Source organism: Salvelinus fontinalis, chromosome 3 (genome assembly GCF_029448725.1).
Source record: "Salvelinus fontinalis isolate EN_2023a chromosome 3, ASM2944872v1, whole genome shotgun sequence".
Taxonomy (NCBI): Eukaryota; Metazoa; Chordata; class Actinopteri; order Salmoniformes; family Salmonidae; genus Salvelinus; species Salvelinus fontinalis.
In genome coordinates, this window is record NC_074667.1 from 16,251,258 (window position 1) to 16,274,529 (window position 23,272).

Below are 23,272 nucleotides of genomic sequence, written 5' to 3' on the forward strand. Positions count from 1 at the left end.
CAACACTCCTTGTTTAACATGATCTAGTCTAAAAATGGCATGATTCCACCAATTGTAACCTTCTCTATCAATTTCAAAGAGTGACATATTTTGAAGGCTACACGCAATTTACGCTATTGTGGCTACACGCAATTTACGCTATTATTCTTTCCCCCTTTTTCAGGGGTGTAACAGCTGCTTATAAGGTTCGTTTTGGGTAACAGGCTTAAGTAGCTGGCTAGCTAGTTATTTCAACAGGAGAACAATCAAGTGGCTATCTAGCTAATACTTACTCACATTGATTCCGCAATCATTGCTAAGAATATTGAAAATGACTGCCAATACTACTGGTCATTGTTTTCAAGCGGGTTGCATTGGTGCTAGCAATGTACCAAGCTAAAGCTAGCTAGATACATATGTTATTTGCAACTTCTGGGGTATCAAAGATATTTGCAAACATGTTTGATCCTGATCTAATTGCTAATGCAGACAAACATTTTCCCATTCGGTCGAACAAATAATGCCTTATTACCAATGCAGTATTGTACAGCTTTGACTGTGATCGTAATGGTGGCGCTTGGCTTGCACTTGCAAATGCAATACACACAACATTCTATAATATAATTGTGTTATTTGACGTGTCAAATTTAAAGCTTATTTGACGCATCAAATTGTGTTATTTGACGTGCATCTTTGACACGTAAAGACCCAATCGGCGTTCCATACTATTTCGCCCAAAAAATAGACATCCCATGTGTTTAGTCCATCACTTTTAAGTCCAAATTTAGCCAAAGATCAGCCTGACCGCTAGCTTGCTGTATTGAAAACATGAGATGCACGAAAATAACCATATATTGCATAGCCTATATTGATTACATTAAGGGGACTATATGGAAATATCCACAATATCTATATTTTGTGTTGACATTTAACTTGTCAAGTTGTCAGATGATCTGACATAGGCAGAATATTACTGAAAACGGCCTGTTGGGTGCATAACTGAATTTATAACAATTTGAATTCGGTATTTTTTCCAAACTACCATTTGGATTGCACTGACCTGCAAGAGGGTGTCAGCTTCTCGTATCAGGTAAATATTGCACCATCCACTGCACCATGAAAATGTGTCTACTGCAGCATGAATGACATTTTAAAAATAGGGAATAAAAACATTGAAATAATTTGTAATGCATTTCATTACTATTGTTTTAATGTGTTAGTGTGTTTAATGTGAATCCATTTATTGATCTTGAATCGCATCGCCTGCATATGATTCCAAATCCGCCAGCTGAGAAACACATTCGCATTCCGCTAAGGATCCCTGTCTACCAGCAGGAAAAATACTTTTTTTATTTGATCCTCTTTGGGTTTCGTAGGTATGGGTGTCATGGCAACAAAATCAATAAATGTTATCGCCCATAATCTAAATGGAGAGCGATGTGAGATAACTGGAGTGAGGAGCTAGCTGGTCGTCGTGAGTTAATAATTTAAGAGCATAAACTGTACATTTTGGTCACATGTAGAAGTGAGGGCGTCTTTTTATCATTTAACATGCACTTAGAGTCGTGATATTTTGTATTTGTACTCTTGAATGTTACGCTGTATGATACCTACTTTTTTGCCTGGGGGGGAAAGGAGGGGGAAATTTGTCCGAGCATAAGTGCCCTGTCAGAGCTAAGAAGCTAACGTTAGCTAGCTCGACATAAGAAAAATGCCCTAATACAAATGGTGCAGTAATCAAATGTATCATTTCAGAAAAGTGCGTGACAACAGTAGGTACATTTAGCTAGCCAACCTCATCCCCCCTCAACGCCATATTAAGCCCTTCTTATTTGGATGGAAACACGCAATTTTTAACATAATTTTTTTTTTATAACTAGTTAATTGCATCCGCTGTGTAGCCCAGTTTCATAATATTACCAAATGTCCCAGCTGCTTGCCGCAGTTTTGAAGTAATCATGAAAAAAACAGGCCTTATTTTAGGTAGTCAGTCAGACATGTTTTAAGCAAGCAAAATGATTAATCGGGTCCACATTGTTTAATCTTTCACCCCCTCTCTGTGTGCATGTGTCTGAGCACCCTCAGTGACAAAGTTAAACTAGAGCTGTGCGTTCTTCTTACCAGAGTTTTGTTATTGCTGAGTGACAGCCGTAATAACTAGAACAGTTTTTATATATTGCCATGCTTATTTTTCCTTTTTTTCCCTCCACAGATCGGCATGGTGTTGGTGAACTATTAAACAAGGTATGTCATGTAACAATTGGGTTTTTGCATAGATTTTTTTGAATTCCAAAAAGCTATATTTTTCGAGGGGTCTTTCCCTTTCAGGATGATCCGATATTTATGTAGATATGATACAAGAACGATAAGTGTTCATACAGGGGGGAATTATTCAATTTGGTTACAGTGCCTTCAGAAAGTATTCAGACCTTTTTCCACTTTGTTACATTACAGCTTTATTTTAAAATTCATTAAATAAAACATTTTCTCAGCAATCTACATACAATACCCCATAATGACAAAGCGAAAACAGGTTTTTATAAATGTTTAAAATGTATTAAAAATAAAACATACCTTACTTGCATAAGTATTCAGACCCTTTGCTATGAGACTCGAAATTGAGCTCAGGTGCATCCTGTTTCCATTGATCATCCTTGATGTTTCTACAACTTGATTGGAGTCCACCTGGGGTAAATTCAATTGATTGGACATGGATTTGGAAAGGTACACACCTGTCTATATAAAGGTCCCACAGTTGACAGAGCATGTCAGAGCAAAAACCAACCGATGAGGTCGAAGGAATTGTCCGTAGAGCGCCAAGACAGGATTGTGTCGAGGCACTGACCTGGGGAAGGGCACCAAAAAATGTATGCAGCATTGAAGGTCCCAAAAAACAGTGGCCTCCATCATTCTTAAATGGAAGAAGTTTGGAACCATCAAGACTGTTCCTAGAGCTAGCCGCCCAGCCAAACTGAGCAATCGGGGGAGAAGGGTCTTGGTCAGGGAGGTGACCAAGAACCCATAAAGGGTCTGAATACTTATGTAAGTGTGATATTTCAGTTTATTTGTAATGAATTAGCAAACATTTTATAAAAACCTGTTTTTGCTCTGTCAATATGGGGTTGATGAGGGGAGTGGGAAAAGAAATGACTAAATTTTAGAATAAGGCATAAACTTAACAAATTTGGGAAAAGTCAAGGGGTCTGAATACTTTCCGAAGGCACTGTATATTTCACTGACAAGCTCTAAACGTTGCCATTATACTTGTTTGATTGTTGGGGAGTAAGTATTTAATTGTCTTTTATTAACATCCTTGACAGCGCTGGAGAGAACCTGTCAGGCTCAGAGGTTTACATCCATGCAGAAGATATAAATTATTGAATGCAGTATAGTACATTCTGATTACAGGTCTATTTATGGTTGTTTACTTTAACTTGTCTTCAAACATGTGTTGTGTGTCACTCAGTGTAAATACACTGTTACCTGATGGAAAAGACTGCTCCCTGACATTTGTGGCCCATGCCCTGGGGAAGGCTTGATCAGGGACACAGTGGTATGCGTTCAACATGTGTTGTCCTGCATTGATTGTCAACTGCAACACTTTTCCATTCATCAGAGAGTTACATAATTGTCTCTTTCTGCAGGGTTAGTGTTTGAAGTCTTCAACTTCATTCCCAGACTCATGTTTTGAGGATTATTCTGGGCTACCTGGCTCAGACAGGGAGAGTCCACTACTTATACAGGTGAGTGTACAACAAAGTCTTTAGTGTTGTGCATTTATTTATGCGTGTGTCTAGGTGCTGCGGTCGATGTGCCAGGCCTGGGCCGCCGTGCTCTGCTGCGGTGTGTGGGGCTGAGTGATGCAGAGCTACGCTCAGGTACACCCACAACACTACGGCACAGTATTGTCACACGATGAGAGCTGTTCACACTACTTTGACCTGTCCGCCTCCGGGTTGTATTCATAACATTTTTTTAAAGCCTATGAAAACTGAGCGTTTTGTTATAGGAAGTGTCCATTTAGTCCCGCCTTGTTGAAGTCAGTTTTCTTCTGTTCGGTGCTTAATGATCACAACCCTCGTGTCCTTTCCCCTGTCAGAGCTGCTGCAGTTCATGGTGGGAGGGATGCAGAGCTACCTGGACAGCAGCATAGTGTGTGAGGGGCATGGTGGTGGGGGAGTGTCTTCACTCCTGCATGGACATCAACAGAGCCAAGTTCAAATTCAAGGTACAGTATGGTACCTTACCCAAGGTTTTGGGTGCATCTCAATAGCCTGAGGTGGCTCACTGTCACTATTCTGTTCTCTGCTCATACTGATCTGAATGAACTGGACAGGTGAAAACAAATACCATAATGCTTTCACCTATCTGCTGTTCAGATCAGTGAAAATTAAAAAAAGGAGAAGATGGAGGAAGCCACTATAGACTGTTGAGGTGCACCCCTACAGTAGGCTATAACTGCCTTGTTATGTAGGACACAAGGAAGGATGTGTTCAGTGTTTCTTTTACTCAGGATGAGGAGACCAAGTAGCTGCTCTCACTGATGAATCCACTGTCTAATGAAGAAACAGATTTGACCTTGAAGATCCAAGGGCAGACTGTACCCTTTCAGGCAATACCAACCCAGGTTGCTTCTGTGGCCCAGAAATCAGGAGCGGACCCAGACTCAAGCTGGATAGGTAAGAGAGGGCATTATCATAATCAAACCTATAATGCAATACCGCTTGTTATACACTACATGTATTAACAATGTCTGTGAAACTGAAGTTTTATCTTTCATTGAAATCATTACAACTTAATGAATCTTCCCACGGGCACTTAAGCATGGTGTAGCTTGTAGTCCTAAAAAGCGGAAATGCGTTACCTCTGTTTTTTTCAGCCATTCCTGTGGGGAAAGAATAGGGTTTTGGGGTAAATGCCAAAAATAAGGTCTGAGGTCAACACAGGTTTAGGAGATCTTATACATTTTGTTCTATGAGATGATCAGTCAGTTAACATCACCTTTATGAATTGAAGCCTTTGTGCTTTTTATGATTACATAAATGCTTCAATATTCACAGTGACGTTGGCTGAAAGATTCTCATAACAAAACATAAGATCTCCTAAGCCTGTGTTTACCACCAACCTTATTTTCTGCATTTATACAAAAACAATATTAATTTCCGCATAGAGTGGAGTTAGAGCCTACAAAAAGACGCCATTTCTATCTCTATAGTGTTGTATTAACTAGGCTCTATCCTGTGTGTATGAATCAGTGATGAGTCGCTCACTCCCTATGATATATCCCTACGGGCAGGGCCGTTATTGGCAGGCCTTAGGGGGCCTGGCCCGACCTACTGTACCTCCTTGCCCGTCCAAATAAAATACTGATCATTTACAGTGCCTTCGGAAAGTAATCAGACCCCTTGAATTTTCCCACATTTTGTTACAGCCTTATTAAAAAATGTCATCAATTGTTTCTCCCTCCCACCCCCCTCAATCTACACACAATACCCCATAATGGCAAAAGAGAGAAAAAAAACAGGGTTAGAATTTTTGGCTAATTTTAATTTAAAGAAACTGATATCACATTTACATAATTATTCCGACCTTTTACTCAGTACTTTGTTTGAAGCGCTTTTGGCAGCGATTATAGCATCGAGTCTTTTTGGGAATGCTTTGTCAAGTTGGATGGGGAGCATTACTGCACATCTATTTTTAGTTCTCTCCAGAGATGAGTTCCATTCCGGGCTCTGGTTGGGCCACTCAAGGACATTCAGACTTGTCTCGAAGCCACTCCGGCGTTGTCTTGGCTGTGTGCTTAGGGTCATTGTTCTGTTGGAAGGTGAACCTTCGCCCCAGTCTGAGGTCCTGAGCAGGTTTTCATCAAGGAGCTCTGTACTTCGCTCAGTTCATCTTTGCCTCCATCCTGACTAGTCTCCCAGTCCTTGCCACTGAAAAACATCCCCACAGCATGATGCTGCCACCACCATGCTTCACCGTAGGGATGGTGCCAGTTTTCCTCCAGACGTGATGCTTGGCATTCAGGCCAAAAAGTTGGTTTCATCAGACCAGAGAATCTTGTTTCTTTAGGTGTCTTTCCGCAAATTCCAAGCAGGCTGTCATGTGCCTTTTACTGAGTGGGTGCCGTCTGGCCACTCTACCATAAAGGCCTGATTGGTGGAGTGCTGCAAAGATGGTTGTCCTTCTGGAAGGTTCTCCCATCTCCACAGAGGAACTCTAGAGCAGACTGTGACCATCCGGTAATTGGTCACCAGAGTCTTGGTGGTTCCTGCTGTGTACCTTTCCAAATCGTGTCCAATGAATTGAATTTACCACAGGTGGACTCCGAGTTGTAGAAACATCTCAAGGAGGATCATTGGAAACAGGATGCACCGGAGGTCAATTTCGAATCTCATAGCAAAGGGTCTGAATACTTATGTAAATAAAGTATTTGTTCTTTATTTTTTATAGAATTTGCAAAAATGTCTAAACCTGTTTATGCTTTGTCATTATATGGTATTGTGTACAGATTGAAGACTTATTTAATACATTTTTGAAGAATAAGGCTGTAACGTAACAATGTGGAAAAAGTCAAGGGCTCTGAATCCTTTCTGAATGCACTGTATGTACCCAGGAAACAGCCACCTTATGTCCAGGGCCAGCTCCTTGTTGACCTCTTGGTAAGCCAGTCCAAGTGGATTATTATTTGTTCAGATGATGACGAAACATAAATATGTAGAAAAATACAAAAGGGCATGCCCACACTAAAGACACAAAAAAAAAAAGGCCCAAACAAAACCAACAGCTATTCCAGCTGGGACACTGACTGATGATCACCCTAATTGGCAGCAGCTGATGTGCTTATAAAGGCTAAGCTCAGCACCTAGATCCGGTTGCTCCCATCTGGGGAGAGTGTGGAAGTGTATCCTGGATAGAGTCAACACGATCATCAAAAACTCATATTCACCACTATCTACTTTCTTGAATTTTCGTAACTTTTATATTTCCCCCTCCCTATTTCTTTTCCATAAAACGTCCTTAACTGAAGAGACAAAATATGGACACTAAGCACTAGTGATGTTACTTTTGATACTGGAGCTCCAAGGCATGCATCAAAACATTGAAGTAGTGTGGCGATCACTTTATCAGAAGTATGTTTTTATTTTACATATCTTAATTTTAATGTAACCTTTGTTTACCTAGGCAAGTCAATTAAGAACATATTCTTATTTACAATGACGGCCTACATCGGCCAAACCCGGACAACGCTGGGCCAATTGTGAGCCGTCCTATGGAACTCCCAATCAAGCCCGGTTGTGATACAGCCAGGATTTGAACCAGGGTGTCTGTAGTGACGCTTCTAGCACTGCGATACAGTGCCTTAGACCACTGCGCCACTCGGGAGCCCCCAATGATGTCCGAAGCTTTGTTTGATCACGTGCTTTTTCAAATCGTGCGAGATCCCACTGGTTCTGGTGCTTTCTTCGATTCCAAGCTGCTTTCAAACACCGACCTCTACTGGACACCGTACTTACAAATATGTGACTCACCACCTGGATTCGGTCTTAAATACACTGCATTTGAGGAACAATGGGAAAGATATTCTGCTTTGAAAGTTGATAAACTTGTAAAATCACTTTTGAGAAAATGGCAATTTAGTGTTTCGGTGCGAGAGAACTTTGTCTACACCCGTTCAACATCGTTCACACCCTCTTAAGCTTTAGCCCCACCCATCTCCTTGCATTCAGAGCACACACTTGACGCTCTGGCCGATGATTTGTTTACCTCTGGATAACATGAAAACAGCTCTGCTGGCAACAATTTAATTGTTTTTTTGCAGACTTTTACTGACACCGGCCATATTCAACAGGTGTTGTACACTTTAGCTTAAGACATGTAGCTAGCTACCTAGATAAACAATTAACCTAGCTAGGTAAACAACATGTAAGATCACACACATCACGTCACGCCACCTAACGTTAGCTAGGGAGCCAGCCAGCTAACGCTAGCTAACAGTATACTTTAGCTTGAAATGAAACCACTTTCCACTTTCTAAATAATGCCATATGTTTTTTGAAAAATAGTCAACTTCGTGGCAAAAAAGGGAAGAATGATGTAGGATGCAAACCTGGTATTCCAACTGATTATAGGCTACTAAAGCCAACGACTTACCGCTGCGCCATGGAGTTTTGCTGAAAAAGTGGAGAAAAAAACCCGTCTATCTGATCAATTATTGCTTCCCAGCAGATAATGAAGCTCTGAGTAATGAATTGTTTTTTGGCAGAATTTGGTGACCGCACTGAAGCCCTCAGAAAGCCTCGGTTTCCAATCACTAATAAACACCAGAGCTGCAGTTACACAACCTGACTACAGAAACCCTCAACTCTGAGATAAAGCCATTCTGAAAAACCAAAACCATCCAATTCTGCACTCAGGTAATTTCTTCCTGCCAAAAGTCTCTGACTTGAACAAACCAAGGGACAACCTGTAACCTCTCTGATTCTAAACAAAGTGCCTGACTTCCTTCACGAGGCACATGGTCACAAGCAACAAGCTCCATCTGATATGTAAGCAACAATGTGAGACTTGGAGCAACCACCACCAGGGACAAGTGAATATCGACCACAACTTCAGCACACTCACTTGGAACACAATCCATGTTCCACTAACACCTCTTTGTTCCAGCCCTAAGCACTCACTGGAGGAGCACAGTTAGCCATAGCTGCTTCACTTTGACTTTCAGAGAACCTAATGAGACCCATCTCACTTCCCCTGAGCCTCAGTGTTAATCACACCAGCATTACCAACAGGGAAAACACTAACCATAATCTCCTTAACTCTTAACCTCTCTAGGCTAGGGGGTGGTATTTTCACATCCGGATGAAAAGCGTGCCCAAAGTAAACTACCTGCTACTCCGGCCCAGAAGCTAGGATATGCATATTATTAGTAGATTTGGATAGAAAACACTCTGAAGTTTCTAAAACTGTTTGAATGATGTCTGTAAGTATAACATAATTTATTTGGCAGGCGAAACCCCGAGGACAAACCAATCAGGATTTGTTTGTTTGTTGAGGTCACTCTTTTCAATGGGTTCTCAATGGGAATCTAGAATTCTAAGGCAGTTGCTTGCAGTTTCTATCGCTTCCACTGGATGTCACCATCCATCCACTGGATGGTTGATGTTTTTCCTTTGAGAAATGAAGAAGTATACATAGACTTTTGATTGTCTTTATTAAGACATCCTCTAAATCAAATTTCAGCCAGCCTGAACTGCCTGCCCGCCCGCCCGACCTCCACCAGTCTTGTCAATAACTCACACAACACAATTTCCTTCCCAGTTCACACCTTTTAAAAAATGTCATTCCCAAGGGAAAGGTTTGGAAACAAAAACAAAATCCCACTGACCTGTTCACTGGACGTGCTACCTTGTCCCAGACCTGCTGTTTTGGACCCTCTCTACCGCACCTGCTGTCTCTAACGCTGAATGATCGGCTATGAAAAGCCAACTGACATTTACTCCTAAGGTGCTGACCTGCTGCACCCTCTACAACCACTGTGATTATTATTATCTGACCCTGCAGGTTATCTATGAACGTTTGAACATCTTGGCCATGTTCTGTTATAATCTCCACCCGGCACAGCCAGAAGAGGACTGGCCACTCCTCCGACCCTGGTTCCTATCTAGGTTTCTTCCTAGGTTCTGACCTTTCTAGGGAGCCACCGTGCTTCTACACCTGCATTGCTTGCTGTTTGGGGTTTTAGGCTGGGTTTCTGTACAGCACTTTGTGACATCGGCTGATGTAAAAAGGGCTTTATGAATACATTTGATTGACTTACACCTCAAATATACATTAACACACAGAAACAGCAAATCCTCCATATAATTTAATCTCATAGGACTAATAGTACTGTAGAGCCGTTTTAACTTGCACACAATATTGCTGGGTCACCCCGTCTTGTCCCTAGGGTTCCACCACCCTGCAGCACCCCAACCCAACACACCACACTCAGCTTTAGGATCTTAATGAAGCATTTATTATTGGTTTCGGGTGTGTTAGGCTATGGCCAGAGTGACAACCCACAGGAGAGAAGACCCCCAGGGCCAGGACTGAGCAGCCAGGGATTGCCTAAATGGGTATTTCTTCTGACGTGGGTATGTTTTTAATACACTCCTTTCTTTAGTTTTACTGCATTCCATATAAGGCATCCATACCTTATGAAAGTTGCACAGTACACCCTTAATCTTGTAATAAATCAAATATAGTGATACATAACTTGACATATAAATTATCATTTTGCTACACATCTGTTAAATATGTGTATGCAACCAATAACATTTATTTGATTTATCTGCAACAAGTTAATTTGATGAAAACACATCTGTGGTGGGAAAATGTGCATATTTTTTTTTATATTTGTATGAAAGTCTGTCGCCAACAGGATGGAAACCTAGCTACTGTTGTATAAAAAAAACGGTATGTTTGTCTAGATGCACCATGATGGATAAAATGTATAGTACACAGGATGTATAGCCTACACCGGACAGAACACCTAAAATTACCATATAATATATTTTTAAAATCTAAATCACTAATTTACTCTACATAGCTCAGTTTTTGTTACAAGTAAGGAGTAGGCAAATTAGAGGTACAAATGGCAACAATGTTGTAAAATGCAACAATGTTTTAAAAAATTACAAAACAATAGAATTTAGGGTCAATGACCGGAATGTTCGGTAGTGGAAAGACATAGGAAGAAGAGAGATCATGATACAGAAAGTGTCTAGTAAAGAAAGCCAAAGTAGGAAGCAAGGGTATTTGGAGTGGAAAGTGGTGGATGAGACCACACCCTATCCGAGTAACTAATGCAGTAGAGAAAGAGGTAGGTGAAGTTAGCTCTGTTCATTGGAAGTGGTAGATTGTAAATATGTTGTGGTAGCCAGTGTAACAGTATAGCTTCCGTCCCTCTCCTCGACCCTTGCAGAGCAAGGCGAACAACTACTTCAAGGGTCTCAGAGCAAGTGATGTCACCGATCGAAACGCTATTAGCGCGCACCACCGCTAACTAGCCATTTCACATCGGTTACACTCACCCCCCTTTTGACCTCCTTTTCCGCAGCAACCAGTGTAACAGCAACCCATCAATGTAACAGTATAGCTTCCGTCCCGCTCCTCCCCCCTACCTGGGCTCAAACCAGGGACCCTCTGCACACATCAACAGCCACTCTCGAAGCATCGTTATCCATCAAAAGCCACGGTCCTTACATAGCAAGGGGAACAACTACTTCAAGGTCTCAGAGCAAGTGACGTCACCGAATGAAACGCTATTAGCGCTCACCACCGCTAACTAGCTAGCCATTTCACATCGGGAAGAAGATTAAAAGCCATGTCCCCGGTGCTTATGCTAGATTGAGGGGAGTCATCACTGGGGTCCCAATATCAATGTCCACAGATTGTATTAAAGAAAATGTGATGGGGGGGGAGAGTGATTGAGGCCAAAAGGTTGATCAGTAGTAACGAGGGTTAAAGAAGTGAAAGCTTATCAGTGATGCAGAAGTTTGAGAAAGTCTTGCCAGGAAAAGTTTGGGATTTATTTGGTTTTGAATTTTATTTTCATGGTAGTACAGAATTGGGTTTATCATGATTGATCGTACATTCCAGCCCAGTAGGTGGCGGCATGCACTTTAAACGTTTGTTTGCAGACCGCCATGATATCATAGAAGAAGACGTAAACGTAGATGTTAAGTGAACACGTGTGGGGAAAAGGGATCCACGCTTGCCGAGAGGTCACACGTAAGTAGGTAAACTTCTTGTTATTTACATTATCCGATATGGCAAAAAGATCAGGTGACTATTCAAACGTAGGTATATAGCTATAGTTTGTAAGGGTACCAGCCAGTGATACTGGATTTTCTTAAAACGTTGGTTAGCAAACGTTACTCAATTTGAGGCAACTTCCAACTAGCCAGCTAAACTAACGTATCTTAATGGATCGCTTCGTAATATATTGCAAGGAAACATGGTAGTTGTCACGTTTGTTTGTGCCATTGTAGTAATACAGCCATCGAAAGCCACAATCGTATAAGAATATAATTTGTCAGTCTGTGTTAACTGATGCCTAGCTCGCTTGGCTAGTACTAATAGCTAGGCTTGACTAGCAGTTGACTAGCATAACTAACGGTAGCTAATTAAGTGCGTAATCTTCACATCCATTGTCTTTTGTTTAAGAAACGTTCTGCCTCAACTGTAAATCTTCAACATGGCTGTCAGGGCATCTTTCGAGAAGAACAACGAAATAGGCTGCTTCGCCAAATTAACTAACACATACTGCCTAGTTGCAATTGGCGGGTCAGAGAATTTCTACAGGTAAGATATCTTATCGAGAATAGCATCTACGTGCAGTCGACCATTAACGTTAGCTACGTTGGTGTCGCGGAACGTTATATTCCAGTACCCCGCAAAATATGTAACGTTATCAGTCCTTTAACGTGTTGCAACACAAACGAATTTTATTGGACAGATTCAGGGAGGTCCCTCTCGGTTTGGTTCTTAATTAAACAGTTTCAGTTACAAGATGTAATGAGTGTTTCCGAAAAAAGTTTCCTGTCACCGAATCCGGAAAACTTTACCAGTCAGTACGGGTTGTAAAATGTGTTAACCACTAAAAATAAACGTTTAAATCTACATTTTCCAAAGCTAGTAGATACTCGGTGGTAGTTACCGCGTGATCCGAGATGGCGGCGCACTTTTGGGTGATGCAGTATGGAGTGAGTTCGTTGAGCTCTGGAAAAGTTGTTTCAATGTTTGTTCATTTTAGTGGTTCACACATTTAACCTCTGCTGACTGGGAAAGCATTCCGGATTATACATGTGCCTTTGACGGGAAACGTTTTTTTGAAACCGGTAAACCAGTGGCTGGTGTGTATTTTGTGGGGTATCTTATTTAAATAGGGGATATAGCGTTCAGCGACGGGAGACCAATATAATGGTCTACCAAGCATTGAGGCTAATCGAGACTACATTTTGAGAATGTTTATGACATAACTTCAGTCCTCCACCCTTTTACTTATGTAAATACCACAAGTGTTCCTTGTGTGATTGTATGACACTAACAAAGTGGGGATTGTACTGGCAACTAGAGGGCTTCTGATGTCAGATCCCAGGTGCTATTGCCTACCATTTGTGCCCTTGAGTAAGGCACTAAACCCCATAAATAGCTGCACTGTGGCTAACCCTGTATTCTTCTCACTGTCTGTTTAATTAGGGACTGAAAACAGCATAAGCGTAATTTCCATTAATGGACAAGTAAAGTTGTATTGAAAGCTTACATACAGTAATGTCAGCCTTCTCTGGGGAGTGTTTGTTATATAATCAGCATTGTTGTCATGGTAACATGCAATTTATGATTAGTGTCTTCGAAGGCGAGTTGTCCGAAACCATCCCAGTTGTACATGCCTCAATAGCAGGATGTCGGATAATTGGAAGAATGTGTGTGGGTGAGTATGGCTCTGTAACAGATCAACATTGTAGGTCAAACAGCTATCCTCTGCAAGTGCACAAAGAAATGTCATCAGTTCAACAGGAGAATGGAATACTTCATTCACGTGAGTTCCAAATATCTGGAAAGGTCGCCCAAGCGTGATTTTTTTTCTTTTTCTGCTTGTGATGACAATGCACTCACTGTTCCAAAATGTGATTGTTACGCAGTAGGACAGTTAACCTGTGCTGCCCTCAAACCAAGGCACACTGCCTGCTAATTATCTATAGGCTGTTTCAACGTGTCAATTTCAAATAATTTAACAGTTTGAGTTGAGGTGTGTTCTGCCTCATTAATTCACATAAGTAGCCCATTTCACTGTTGCTGACAATTTGTTTGAGACTTTAATTCTCTCTGATAAGAGCCCATGCACTTACCCAGTGTTTCCCCAGATCAAGTATGAAGACATTGAGCATCTCTAGTCAGAACAGGCCTTCCAAACTTTTCCCCCTGCCGCATTGTTTTCTTTACAAATAATAACTTTGGTTATGCTTGTGTTCCTATCAAAGTGCCTTATTTTCTGTATATTGTGTTGTCTTTATTTACTGTAGTATAACGTATGTATTTACTGTTTACCAGTAAGTACTGCTGACAAATCATCCATTCCGATTCTTGTATAGATTGTAATAGACACGTGTGTGTAAAATACTTTTTAGAAGGCTGTACTGATTATGACAAACTAAGCTATTTGCCAGCTATGTGTGGAGCCATGTTTGACATCATACAATGCATTCTGGTTGTCACGTAAGCGTCTGTCAGACCAAATGAGCTTAAGGGATAGTTCACTCGACTGACTTATGGTGCTTTCAAGACAACTGGGAACTCTGAAGAATGAGGTCCAAGCATGACGTCAGTGATCTTCAGGTCAGAAAGAGGCCCGAGTTGGATAACCGTTCAAAAAAGGTTTTTCCCATTTGGAGCTCGGTTTGAGTTCCCAGTTTTGAACGCAGCATCAGATTGTAACTATGGTATCTCAGGGTTGCCAGCTCAGACCCCTCCTTTCTTTAGCGTATAAACTTCTGTTTGACCCACATTTTGTTAAAGCCCCCCTCGTCGTTATAGTTCCTGCATCATATCCCCATGATACCTTCCTCCATGTACTTAAACCCCCCTAAAATGGTTTCATCCCTGTTTAGCTCTCGTGCTACGGCTAGGCAGTAGGCTTGTATTTGGGGTGATGATCTGTGGGGTGATTTGAAAAATTAAGAGAGCTGCACACTAGGCACTCAGATGTTCCCCAGGTCGTTGCTGCAAATGAGAACGTGTTCTCAGTCAACTTACCTGGTAAAATAACGGTAAAATAAAAAAAATAAAAAAATTAATGTAATTTAATAACCAATGTTTTTGACAGACAAGCCGTCTTCATCAGGGTATAGCTTGTCTGTCAACTTTGGTTATTAGGTTAATTTATTGCATCTGAGCTCCTAGAGTGTGTGTGATGAGTGGATGATGAATTTCACATTTTCTTACACTTTTTATTTATTTTTTATTTAACCTTTATTTAACCTAACACTAAAAGGTGAAATTGAGGAATAAAGTTGTTGAGGACCTCCTCAGAACATTGTTTAGATGCTTTTCAGATGCGAATGTTGCTTCATACGTTCCAGTCACATATTTGCGATGGTACGCTGCAGGGACCAGTTAACAATAATCACAAATATGTGATCGTATGCGTCAAAGCGTTAATTATGCTTTATTTAATAGATGAATAATGTACTTGATATTTTATAAATGATTTAGGTAAATGACTTGTGATAAATAAATTAATGTACAGCTAACACTACTACTTCTACCTTGTAACTTTGCTCACCAGGGAATCGTCATGGGCTCCTGGTGCCCAACAACACCACGGACCAAGAGCTGCAGCACATTAGGAATTGTCTCCCAGACACAGTGAAGATCCAGAGGGTAGAGGAGAGGCTCTCAGCACTGGGGAATGTCATTGCCTGTAATGACTATGTGGCCCTGGTGCATCCTGACTTGGACAGGGTGAGGGGAAACAATGAGACGATGTCTAAATATTGTCCTGGGCTAGTAAAAGTTATGAGTGGATAACCAGTCTGACTAGCTGCTATATACCTTAATTCATCAGAAGTTATATTTCCCTTGTTTGTATTTGATTACAATGAGTACTCAACTTTCAAAAGCAAATACGTAACAGGTTAAATTTAACATTAGATTCCTTAATCATTTTTCAAACCGAAATGATTTGTCTGACGTAGGGGATGTTAATGCATTTCCCATCTTGGTTTAGGAGACAGAGGAGATCCTGGCAGACAGTCTGAAGGTGGAGGTGTTTCGTCAGACAGTAGCAGAGCAAGTTCTAGTGGGGAGCTACTGTGCCTTCAGCAATCAGGGGGGACTGGTACACCCAAAGACCTCCATAGAAGACCAGGATGAGCTCTCCTCCCTACTCCAAGTGCCTCTGGTGGTTAGTGGTCATGGTGCTGCTTAAGCTCATTTCTACTTAGTCTCTATCCCATAATATTTAAGTAGATCTAAATAAATCTGATACATATAAGCAATGTAGTAATAACCTTGCCCCCTGATTGGTTATTTTCAGATCTACTGAAGTGCACGGGGGGACACGGCACATTGCATCAAGTTGGTGATAAGTGCTTGAGTAATTCCCAACTCTTCCTCTCCGTACTCCACAGGCAGGAACGGTAAACCGTGGTAGCGAGGTCATCGCTGCGGGCATGGTGGTAAACGACTGGTGTGCCTTCACTGGGCTGGACACCACCAGCACAGAGCTGTCTGTCATCGAGAGTGTGTTCAGACTGAGCGAGTCTCAGCCTAGCGCCATCGCTACCACAATGAGAGACTCTCTAATTGACAGGTGAGTGATCACTTCTGACAACATAGGCTCCGTCCAGGAGGTAGCTTAATTTCTTCTTCCAGTAAAAACAGAAGTGCAAAGCTATTTGGCTGGCAGCCACAGTACATGAACTTGCAAGGTGTGTTTTGCACAAACGCTGCATGGCCATCATTTGTTTATCAATAGAGAAAAATGTAGCCAGCTACATTTCCTAATGTTTTGCTTAAGTTAATCTTGAATTTTACCTCTGAGAAAAAAAGCTACATCAGTCACATCGCTGGCTGATAGAATGCCTGTTTTGTGAATTCACGTCAGTGGAGAAGCACAAAATTAGTCTGACTTGCTAGTTAAGTAACTGAATGAATAAGGTGATGGGGTATCATATTGTAAGCTTTGTGCAGTGTTTGATAAGTGAAAGCACTTTGAAGGAGTTCTGCACAGCTGCCACTCTTGATTTCCTTGCCTTTTTTCTCCATTCTCTGCTGTCTGCTCCTTCCCCTGAGCAGACAGGCCCGTTGCCCTAGCGTTGTACACATGCTGCTTCAGAGCAGACAAGCATGTCAACTTTGTGCAAATGAACAATGTCTCTCGTTCACATTCACTTGTAAATTATCTAAACTCACCAAAAGTTACATTTCGTAGCTCCTACCTATACAACTTTGAGCTGGATTGCCTATTTTAGCAATTCATTTATTTTCATTTGCGCTCATTGGTAGATTTAGCTAGCAGCCTCACTGGAAATTTACTGTTACCTGTGCTAATTTTATTGAGTCTGGTAAGATGCCCAATGGTCTTCACATTTTGGCACCCCCTTGTATACTAAACTGGTAATCCCGTAAATGGGAGGACAGTATGAAAATCTGGAAACTGCCCAACCCAATGAAATATTGTGACTGATTTATAAAAGACTAATAGCCCCAAATAAAGTAAGCATTGGCAGGTTATTACATCACTTTTTTCACATGGTGAGTTCTTGAGCCTAAAGTTCGGGAACCCCTGACCTACAGCTGAAGTTACGGCCTTTTCTTTTTGGGTGGTTATTTTTCGAATGCGCAGAAGTCTGAAGCCATTTTGCTCAACATTATTGTTTTTCAACAGGAACAGTTAAAAAAACACGTTAAGATGTTCATGGAGATTTACTGGAGCCTTTGACATACAATTACCAGTGCAGATAAGCCTATACTGTGGGCCCATTTTATAATATTTCGTTTTATTTTCCAGCCTCACATAAGATGCCATTCTACCATTAAAGGTGTGAGGCACCTCTGTGGGAAAACTGCTGCAGAATGCAAGAAGCTGGACATTTCTCCCATGACTGTCATTTGATATGGTTAAAACCTTCAATGTTTATTGGAATTTTGTATGGTGTATCAATGCTAGACTTCATAATTCCTTAAATCTACTTATGTTCTGGCAATATTAAATCAAGATTTTACTGTAAACTGTGACAATGTTAGTTTTAATGTTCCATATGTGAAGTGGGATATGTACATTACAAGTGTTTCTGCCAATTGCATTACAGTAAAGCCATGCATGGCAAACAGTTGATGTGGGGATTTTTGGAATGTACAATAAATGGATTACCCTTTAACACGTTGCATTTGTCACAATCTGTTTGTACCTACTTAAGTGACACCTGTAAACCAAATTGCATTCATGGCTCAAGTAATCTTTATTGGCAAAAGGTCTATTTGTAGCGATGCTGCTTGAATTTATACACAATTGATGTTTTTACTCAGTTTCAAAACTTCCAAGTTATCTATTGTGTAAATAAGTCAAAACATGTTAGGTATGTAGTGCATCACAAGCCCTTTGTTTCAAAAGTAAATTTACCAAAGGCATATGGAGAGAATCAGTCATTTTTAAATTCAACGCTTAGTCTTATTGTATTAATTTGTGCAAAGGCGGTTGGCTTGTTTCCACTACTAAATACTATCACAATTACACCACTTAACTAGGCAAGTCTTATTTGCGCCCCCCTATGGAACTCCCAATCATGGCCGGATGTGATGCTGGCTGTTAAGGATGTTCATCTTGCCCATGGAACCAGTCAGCTACCCCAGACTTATGATTCAAAATGTGACAGATACTACTGAATAAGCCTTCATCACAATTATTTTTGATTAAAACAGTACAATAGAGGGAAGAACCTAAACACCCATTGCTTGATTAGCCTATGGTAGCATTCCTTGTGTAGTTTGCCAACAGTCCATAAGCTATATCAATATTGGGGAAAGATCAGTTGTTTTAGGCAATAACTATGTGAGTAAAAAGGTCATAAGATTAAATGTTTAGTTTGTCCTTGTATATTGATTTTTCTAACCTTTAATTAGGCAAGTCGGCTAAGAAATTCTTATTTACATGTCAAAGATTAAATGTTTAGTTTGTCCTTGTATATTGATTTTTCTAACCTTTAATTAGGCAAGTCGGCTAAGAAATTCTTAATTACATGTCACAGGTTGGCATTTGACATGACTCGCAGTGGTCACTAGCTGGCACAGCCACCACACCGCTAACCTTAAATTAAGACCAAAAAGCTGTTTTCAATAATTTTTTACGATAGCCAATTTTGACTTGGCAGCTGGCCCATCTAGCGATAACTGCTCAGTTCTGCCTCCATGACAAACGTGAAACTGCTCCAGAGATACAATAGGGGCCAAGATCACAAAATCATTTTTTCCCCCTAATGTACCTCCACCCAATCTTACACTAAGAAAACTAGTTTTAATTAGGAGGAAAAAAGGGGAAGGGTGATGTTGCACATAGCATTCCTGTTGACCTACTAGTGTCATGAAAAGATGCAGTTATGGTGTTGTCTGTAATGACCCTTAAGGGGAACTCAAACCATCCATGGAGGGGCAAAAGAGAACACATAGCTGGGCAAGACCTAATTCTACCCAACCTCACCTCCCTCTTGCTCATCTCTCCCCTCTTTCTCTGCCGAGACTTCCCTCTCTCCCTAGCAGCCGAAGGTCTCCTGAGAGGCGTAGACCAGTAGAGAAAGCCATCCTCGTCGTGCTCCTGCATGTAGATCTCAGATGGGTGTGGAGACCCTCACCATGCTGTGCTGGGGTTGAGCTGTGCCTGGATGAGTATACAAGGGGGATCAGGGCTGGTCACTAAACCATATTTGCATTCATTAGGGAACAATAGTAAAACATTTTTAAACTGAAAATTAACTAAATGTCCAGGTAGTCCATCCAGTGCCTGATGAATATGACCCATCTTTTAAATTAAACCAACTGGAGGTGTTGCAGGGTTTGTATTCTGAAGCAAGCATAAAGCAGACAACAAAAATATAAAACTCAACACAAAGTGCTGGTCCCATGTTTAATACGCACAAAAAGCTTCTCTCATTTGGCTCCCAAGTGGATGGGTGTTTGTCTGGAAGAAAGATGGTGTCAGTGATGTGGCTGGTTTTCTTTTTGTAGTCGGTGATTGTAGACCCTGCAAACATATGTCTCGTGTCTGAGCCGTTGAATTGCGACTCCACTTTGTCTCTATACTAACATTTCGCTTGTTTGATTGCCTTGCGGAGGGAATAACTACACGTTGTAATCTGCCATATTCCCAGTCAATTTTACATGGTTAAATGTGTTGGTTTGCGCTTTCAGTTTTGCGCAAATTCCGCCATCTATACATGGTTTCTGCTTAGGATAGGTTTTAATAGTCACAGTGGGTACAACATCTTCTATGCACGTCCATAAACTCACTCACTGAATCGGCATATAAAATCAATATTATTCTGAGGCTACCCGGAACAAGTCCCAGTCCGCGTGATCAAAACAATGTTGAAGCGTTGATTCCGATAGTTCAGACCAGCGTTGAATAGTCCTTGTCACGGGTACATCCTGTTTGAGTTTCTGCCTATAGGAAGGGAGGAGTAAAATGGAGTCGTGGTTGGATTTGTCAAAGGGAGGGCGGGGGAGGACCTTGTATGCATCACGAAAGTTAGAGTAGCAGTGATCCAGCGTTTTGCCAGTGCGAGTACTACAATCAATATGCTGATAGAATTTAGGTAGCCTTGTTCTCAAATTTGCGTGTGCACATTTGTTGATATTCTTTGCCCAGTTATGAGTATAGGTCAGCAATAGGGAGTTACTGCTTCCTACAAGAGCACAAAATGTGTAGGCTACATTCCAAGCCGTCTTTGAAAAGCAATTCAGGTAAAACGCTTTTGTCTTAATTAAAAGGGGCAGTGTTGTATTTTGAGACAGACTTGAATATGCAAATAAGCCAACAGAGGGGTAGCCTACATTGTCTAATTCTATGTTGGTAATAACAATTAATTGTATTTTGTAAAGTGGTTTCTTGCAATTTACAGTCACCTATTTGGCTCATGGTGTTATAGACCAAGTTTTTTTTTAAATGAATTAAATGTCAAGCCCTTCATAATGTAAAAACATTTAAAAGTATCATGCAATGTAGGCCTACAATGAACACCACATATAGGCTATATCATAGAACTCAAAAGCTATTTCCATGTGAATGTTATTGGATTTGTGCCAATGGTTTGTTGGTAGGCTTACATTATGGTCAAATAGACATTAGCCAATAGGCTAACACTGTATGGGTACAGCCTCAGTGTTCACTGTAAACACACACTGGAAGTTGCAAATTACTCACAACGTTCAAGTTTCCGCTCACAAGACCAAACATTTTCTCAGTGCCCCAAAAAATTAGAGGGAACTACTAGAAAGTGTGTGGTCTCAGACCTGGAGGGAAGCAAAAGTAGTAAAGCCCCCTATACTGGATCATGTAGCCGACCAATCAGCTTGTTACCAACCCTTAGTAAACTTCTGGGGGTAAAATGGTGTTGGACCAGATACAATGCTATTTTACAGTAAACAAATTGACAACAGACTATCAGCACCCTTATAGGGAAGGACATTCAACAAGCACAGCACTTACACAAATGACTGATGATTGCCTGAGAGAAATTGATAAAAAGCTTGTGGGGGCTGTTTTGTTAGACTTTTGTGCAGCTTTTGACATTATCGATCATAGTCTGCTGCTGGAAAAACTAGCTAAAATTTGGATAAATATTTACTTGTCTAACAAAACACAAAGGGTGTTCTTTAAATGGAAGCCTCTCCAACATAATCCAGGTATAATCAGGAATTCCCCAGGGTAGCTATCTAGGTCCCTTACTTTTTTCAATCTTTACTAACGACAGTAGTATAGCCAGTGTCTATGTATGCAGATGACAACACTATACACGTCAGCTACTACAGCAACTGAAATGACTGAAACACTTAAGGTGCTGCAGTTAGTTTCAGAATGGGTGGCAAGGAATAATTTAGTCCTAAATATTTCCAAAACCAAAAGCATTATATTTGGGACAAATCATTCACTAATCCCTAAACCTCAACTATATCTTGTAATGAATAATATGGAAATTTAGCAAGTTGAGGTGACTAAACTGCTTGGAGTAACCCTGGATTGTAAACTGTCATGGTCAAAACATAGACATAGCTAAGATGGGGAGAAGTCTGTCCATAATAAAGCTCTGCTCTGCCTTCTTAACAACACTATCAACAAGGCAAGTCCTACAGGCCCTAGTTTTGTCGTATCTAAACTACTGTTCAGTAGTGTGGTCAGGTCTCACAAAAAGGGACTCAGGAAAATTATAATTCGCTCAGAACAGGGCAGCACGGCTGGCCCTTAAAAGTACACAGAAAGCTAACTTTAAATGATATGCATGTCAATCTCTCCTGGCTCAAAGTGGAAGAGTGATTGACTTCATCACTACTTGATTTTGTAAGAAGTGTTGACAAGCTGAATGTACAGAGCTTAAACTACTAGCACACAGCTCGGAGACCTATGCATACCCCACAAGACATGCCACCAGAGGTCTCTTCACAATCCGCAAGTCCAGAACAGACTATGAGAGGGGCACAGTACTACAGAGTCATGACTATATGGAACTATTCCACATCAGGTAACTGATGCAAGCAGTAGAATCTGATTTATTTTTTAAAACACAAAGTAAAAAGGTACAGATACATACAATCGCTAGCACTCTACACACAAAGTAATATTGTTGTATACTGGTATTATACATTTTGTATTGTAGATATGTAATAATGTACTGTTTTATCTTTTGTTTAAGGGTAATATACAGTATATAATGTGTTTGGACCCCAGGAAGGGTAGCTGCAGCAGCGAATGGAGATCCCTAATAAATACAAATACCAGTCAACGCCACCTCATAAGCTGAGGAAGTACATTGTTTAGGATTGCCTTCTGCAGTTGTTTGAGAGATGTCCAGTTTGCAGCCGAACATGCAACATAGAGAAGACCAGCAAGGGGACCCTCACATCTCACAGACATGCCCTCACTGTGAGCATTCCTATAAATGGAACAGGGAAGACATTTGACATGGTCAAAACAGTTTAGAGTGTTGTCCCAATTCACCGTCGTAACCTAGCCTGGTGGAACCAGCCTGATCACTACGTTTGCCATTCTATTTCACTTCAGATATCATGATATCTGAAGTGAAATAGAAAGGTGAATGCAGCTATCAGGTTGGTTCCACCATGCTAATAATATCCACCATTGATAATGTAAATCAGTGCTCCGTGTGTGTGTGACCGACCAGTATCTTTGAGGGGCCAGGAGCTGATCTACAATGCCCATCAATGGAGCGCTAGCAAAGACCTTACCTCCTGCCTCACCTCTTGCCTGCTCACCAACAGTCGATGGGGCACCCCAGAATTAGGTAGGTTTAGTCTTATCTGACAAACACAGTATGTTGACGTTTGAACAGGTATCACCTATCCTAACTGCCATTGGTAATATAACCTCAACTGTGTTCACAGAAACATGTATGGAGCCAGCACATGGAGACTTGCAAAATGATGTGATGAAGTCCAGACTGACAGAGAAGCTTGATACTGACGTCTGTGAATAGAGCGAGACCAGGCACTCGGCATAGAAATGTTCAAAGTTTACTTG

The 23,272-nt window shown here is 41.0% G+C and overlaps 1 protein-coding gene across 8 annotated transcripts; it reads left to right on the top strand.

Annotated features, from left to right (window-relative positions):
• Positions 1-843: 843 nt before the first annotated feature.
• Positions 844-17,906, top strand: LOC129839942 (eukaryotic translation initiation factor 6). Of its 8 annotated transcripts, XM_055907680.1 has the most exons (13): positions 846-1,069; positions 2,192-2,223; positions 3,624-3,722; positions 4,079-4,207; positions 4,493-4,658; positions 10,021-10,115; positions 11,664-11,762; positions 12,190-12,327; positions 13,371-13,456; positions 15,311-15,486; positions 15,752-15,928; positions 16,155-16,336; positions 17,537-17,906. In XM_055907680.1, the coding sequence occupies exons 8-13, from the start codon at positions 12,221-12,223 to the stop codon at positions 17,544-17,546; spliced, it is 738 nt and encodes a 245-aa protein (XP_055763655.1). In that variant the 5' UTR covers positions 846-1,069; positions 2,192-2,223; positions 3,624-3,722; positions 4,079-4,207; positions 4,493-4,658; positions 10,021-10,115; positions 11,664-11,762; positions 12,190-12,220; the 3' UTR covers positions 17,547-17,906. The 8 variants fall into 8 exon arrangements, with proteins under 8 accessions (XP_055763702.1, XP_055763655.1, XP_055763645.1 ...); XM_055907727.1 differs by having other exon boundaries at positions 844-1,069; positions 10,021-11,754; XM_055907670.1 differs by having other exon boundaries at positions 10,021-11,762.
• The last annotated feature ends 5,366 nt before the right edge of the window (positions 17,907-23,272 follow it).

Coding starts and splice junctions, on each gene's coding strand:
- LOC129839942 (XM_055907727.1), top strand. CDS start 12,221: ATGGCTGTCAGGGCATCTTTCGAGAAGAACAACGAAATAGGCTGCTTC. Junction 13,457..15,310: donor AATTGGAAGAATGTGTGTGG/GTGAGTATGGCT, acceptor TTTGCTCACCAG/GGAATCGTCATGGGCTCCTG. Junction 15,929..16,154: donor TACTCCAAGTGCCTCTGGTG/GTTAGTGGTCAT, acceptor CGTACTCCACAG/GCAGGAACGGTAAACCGTGG.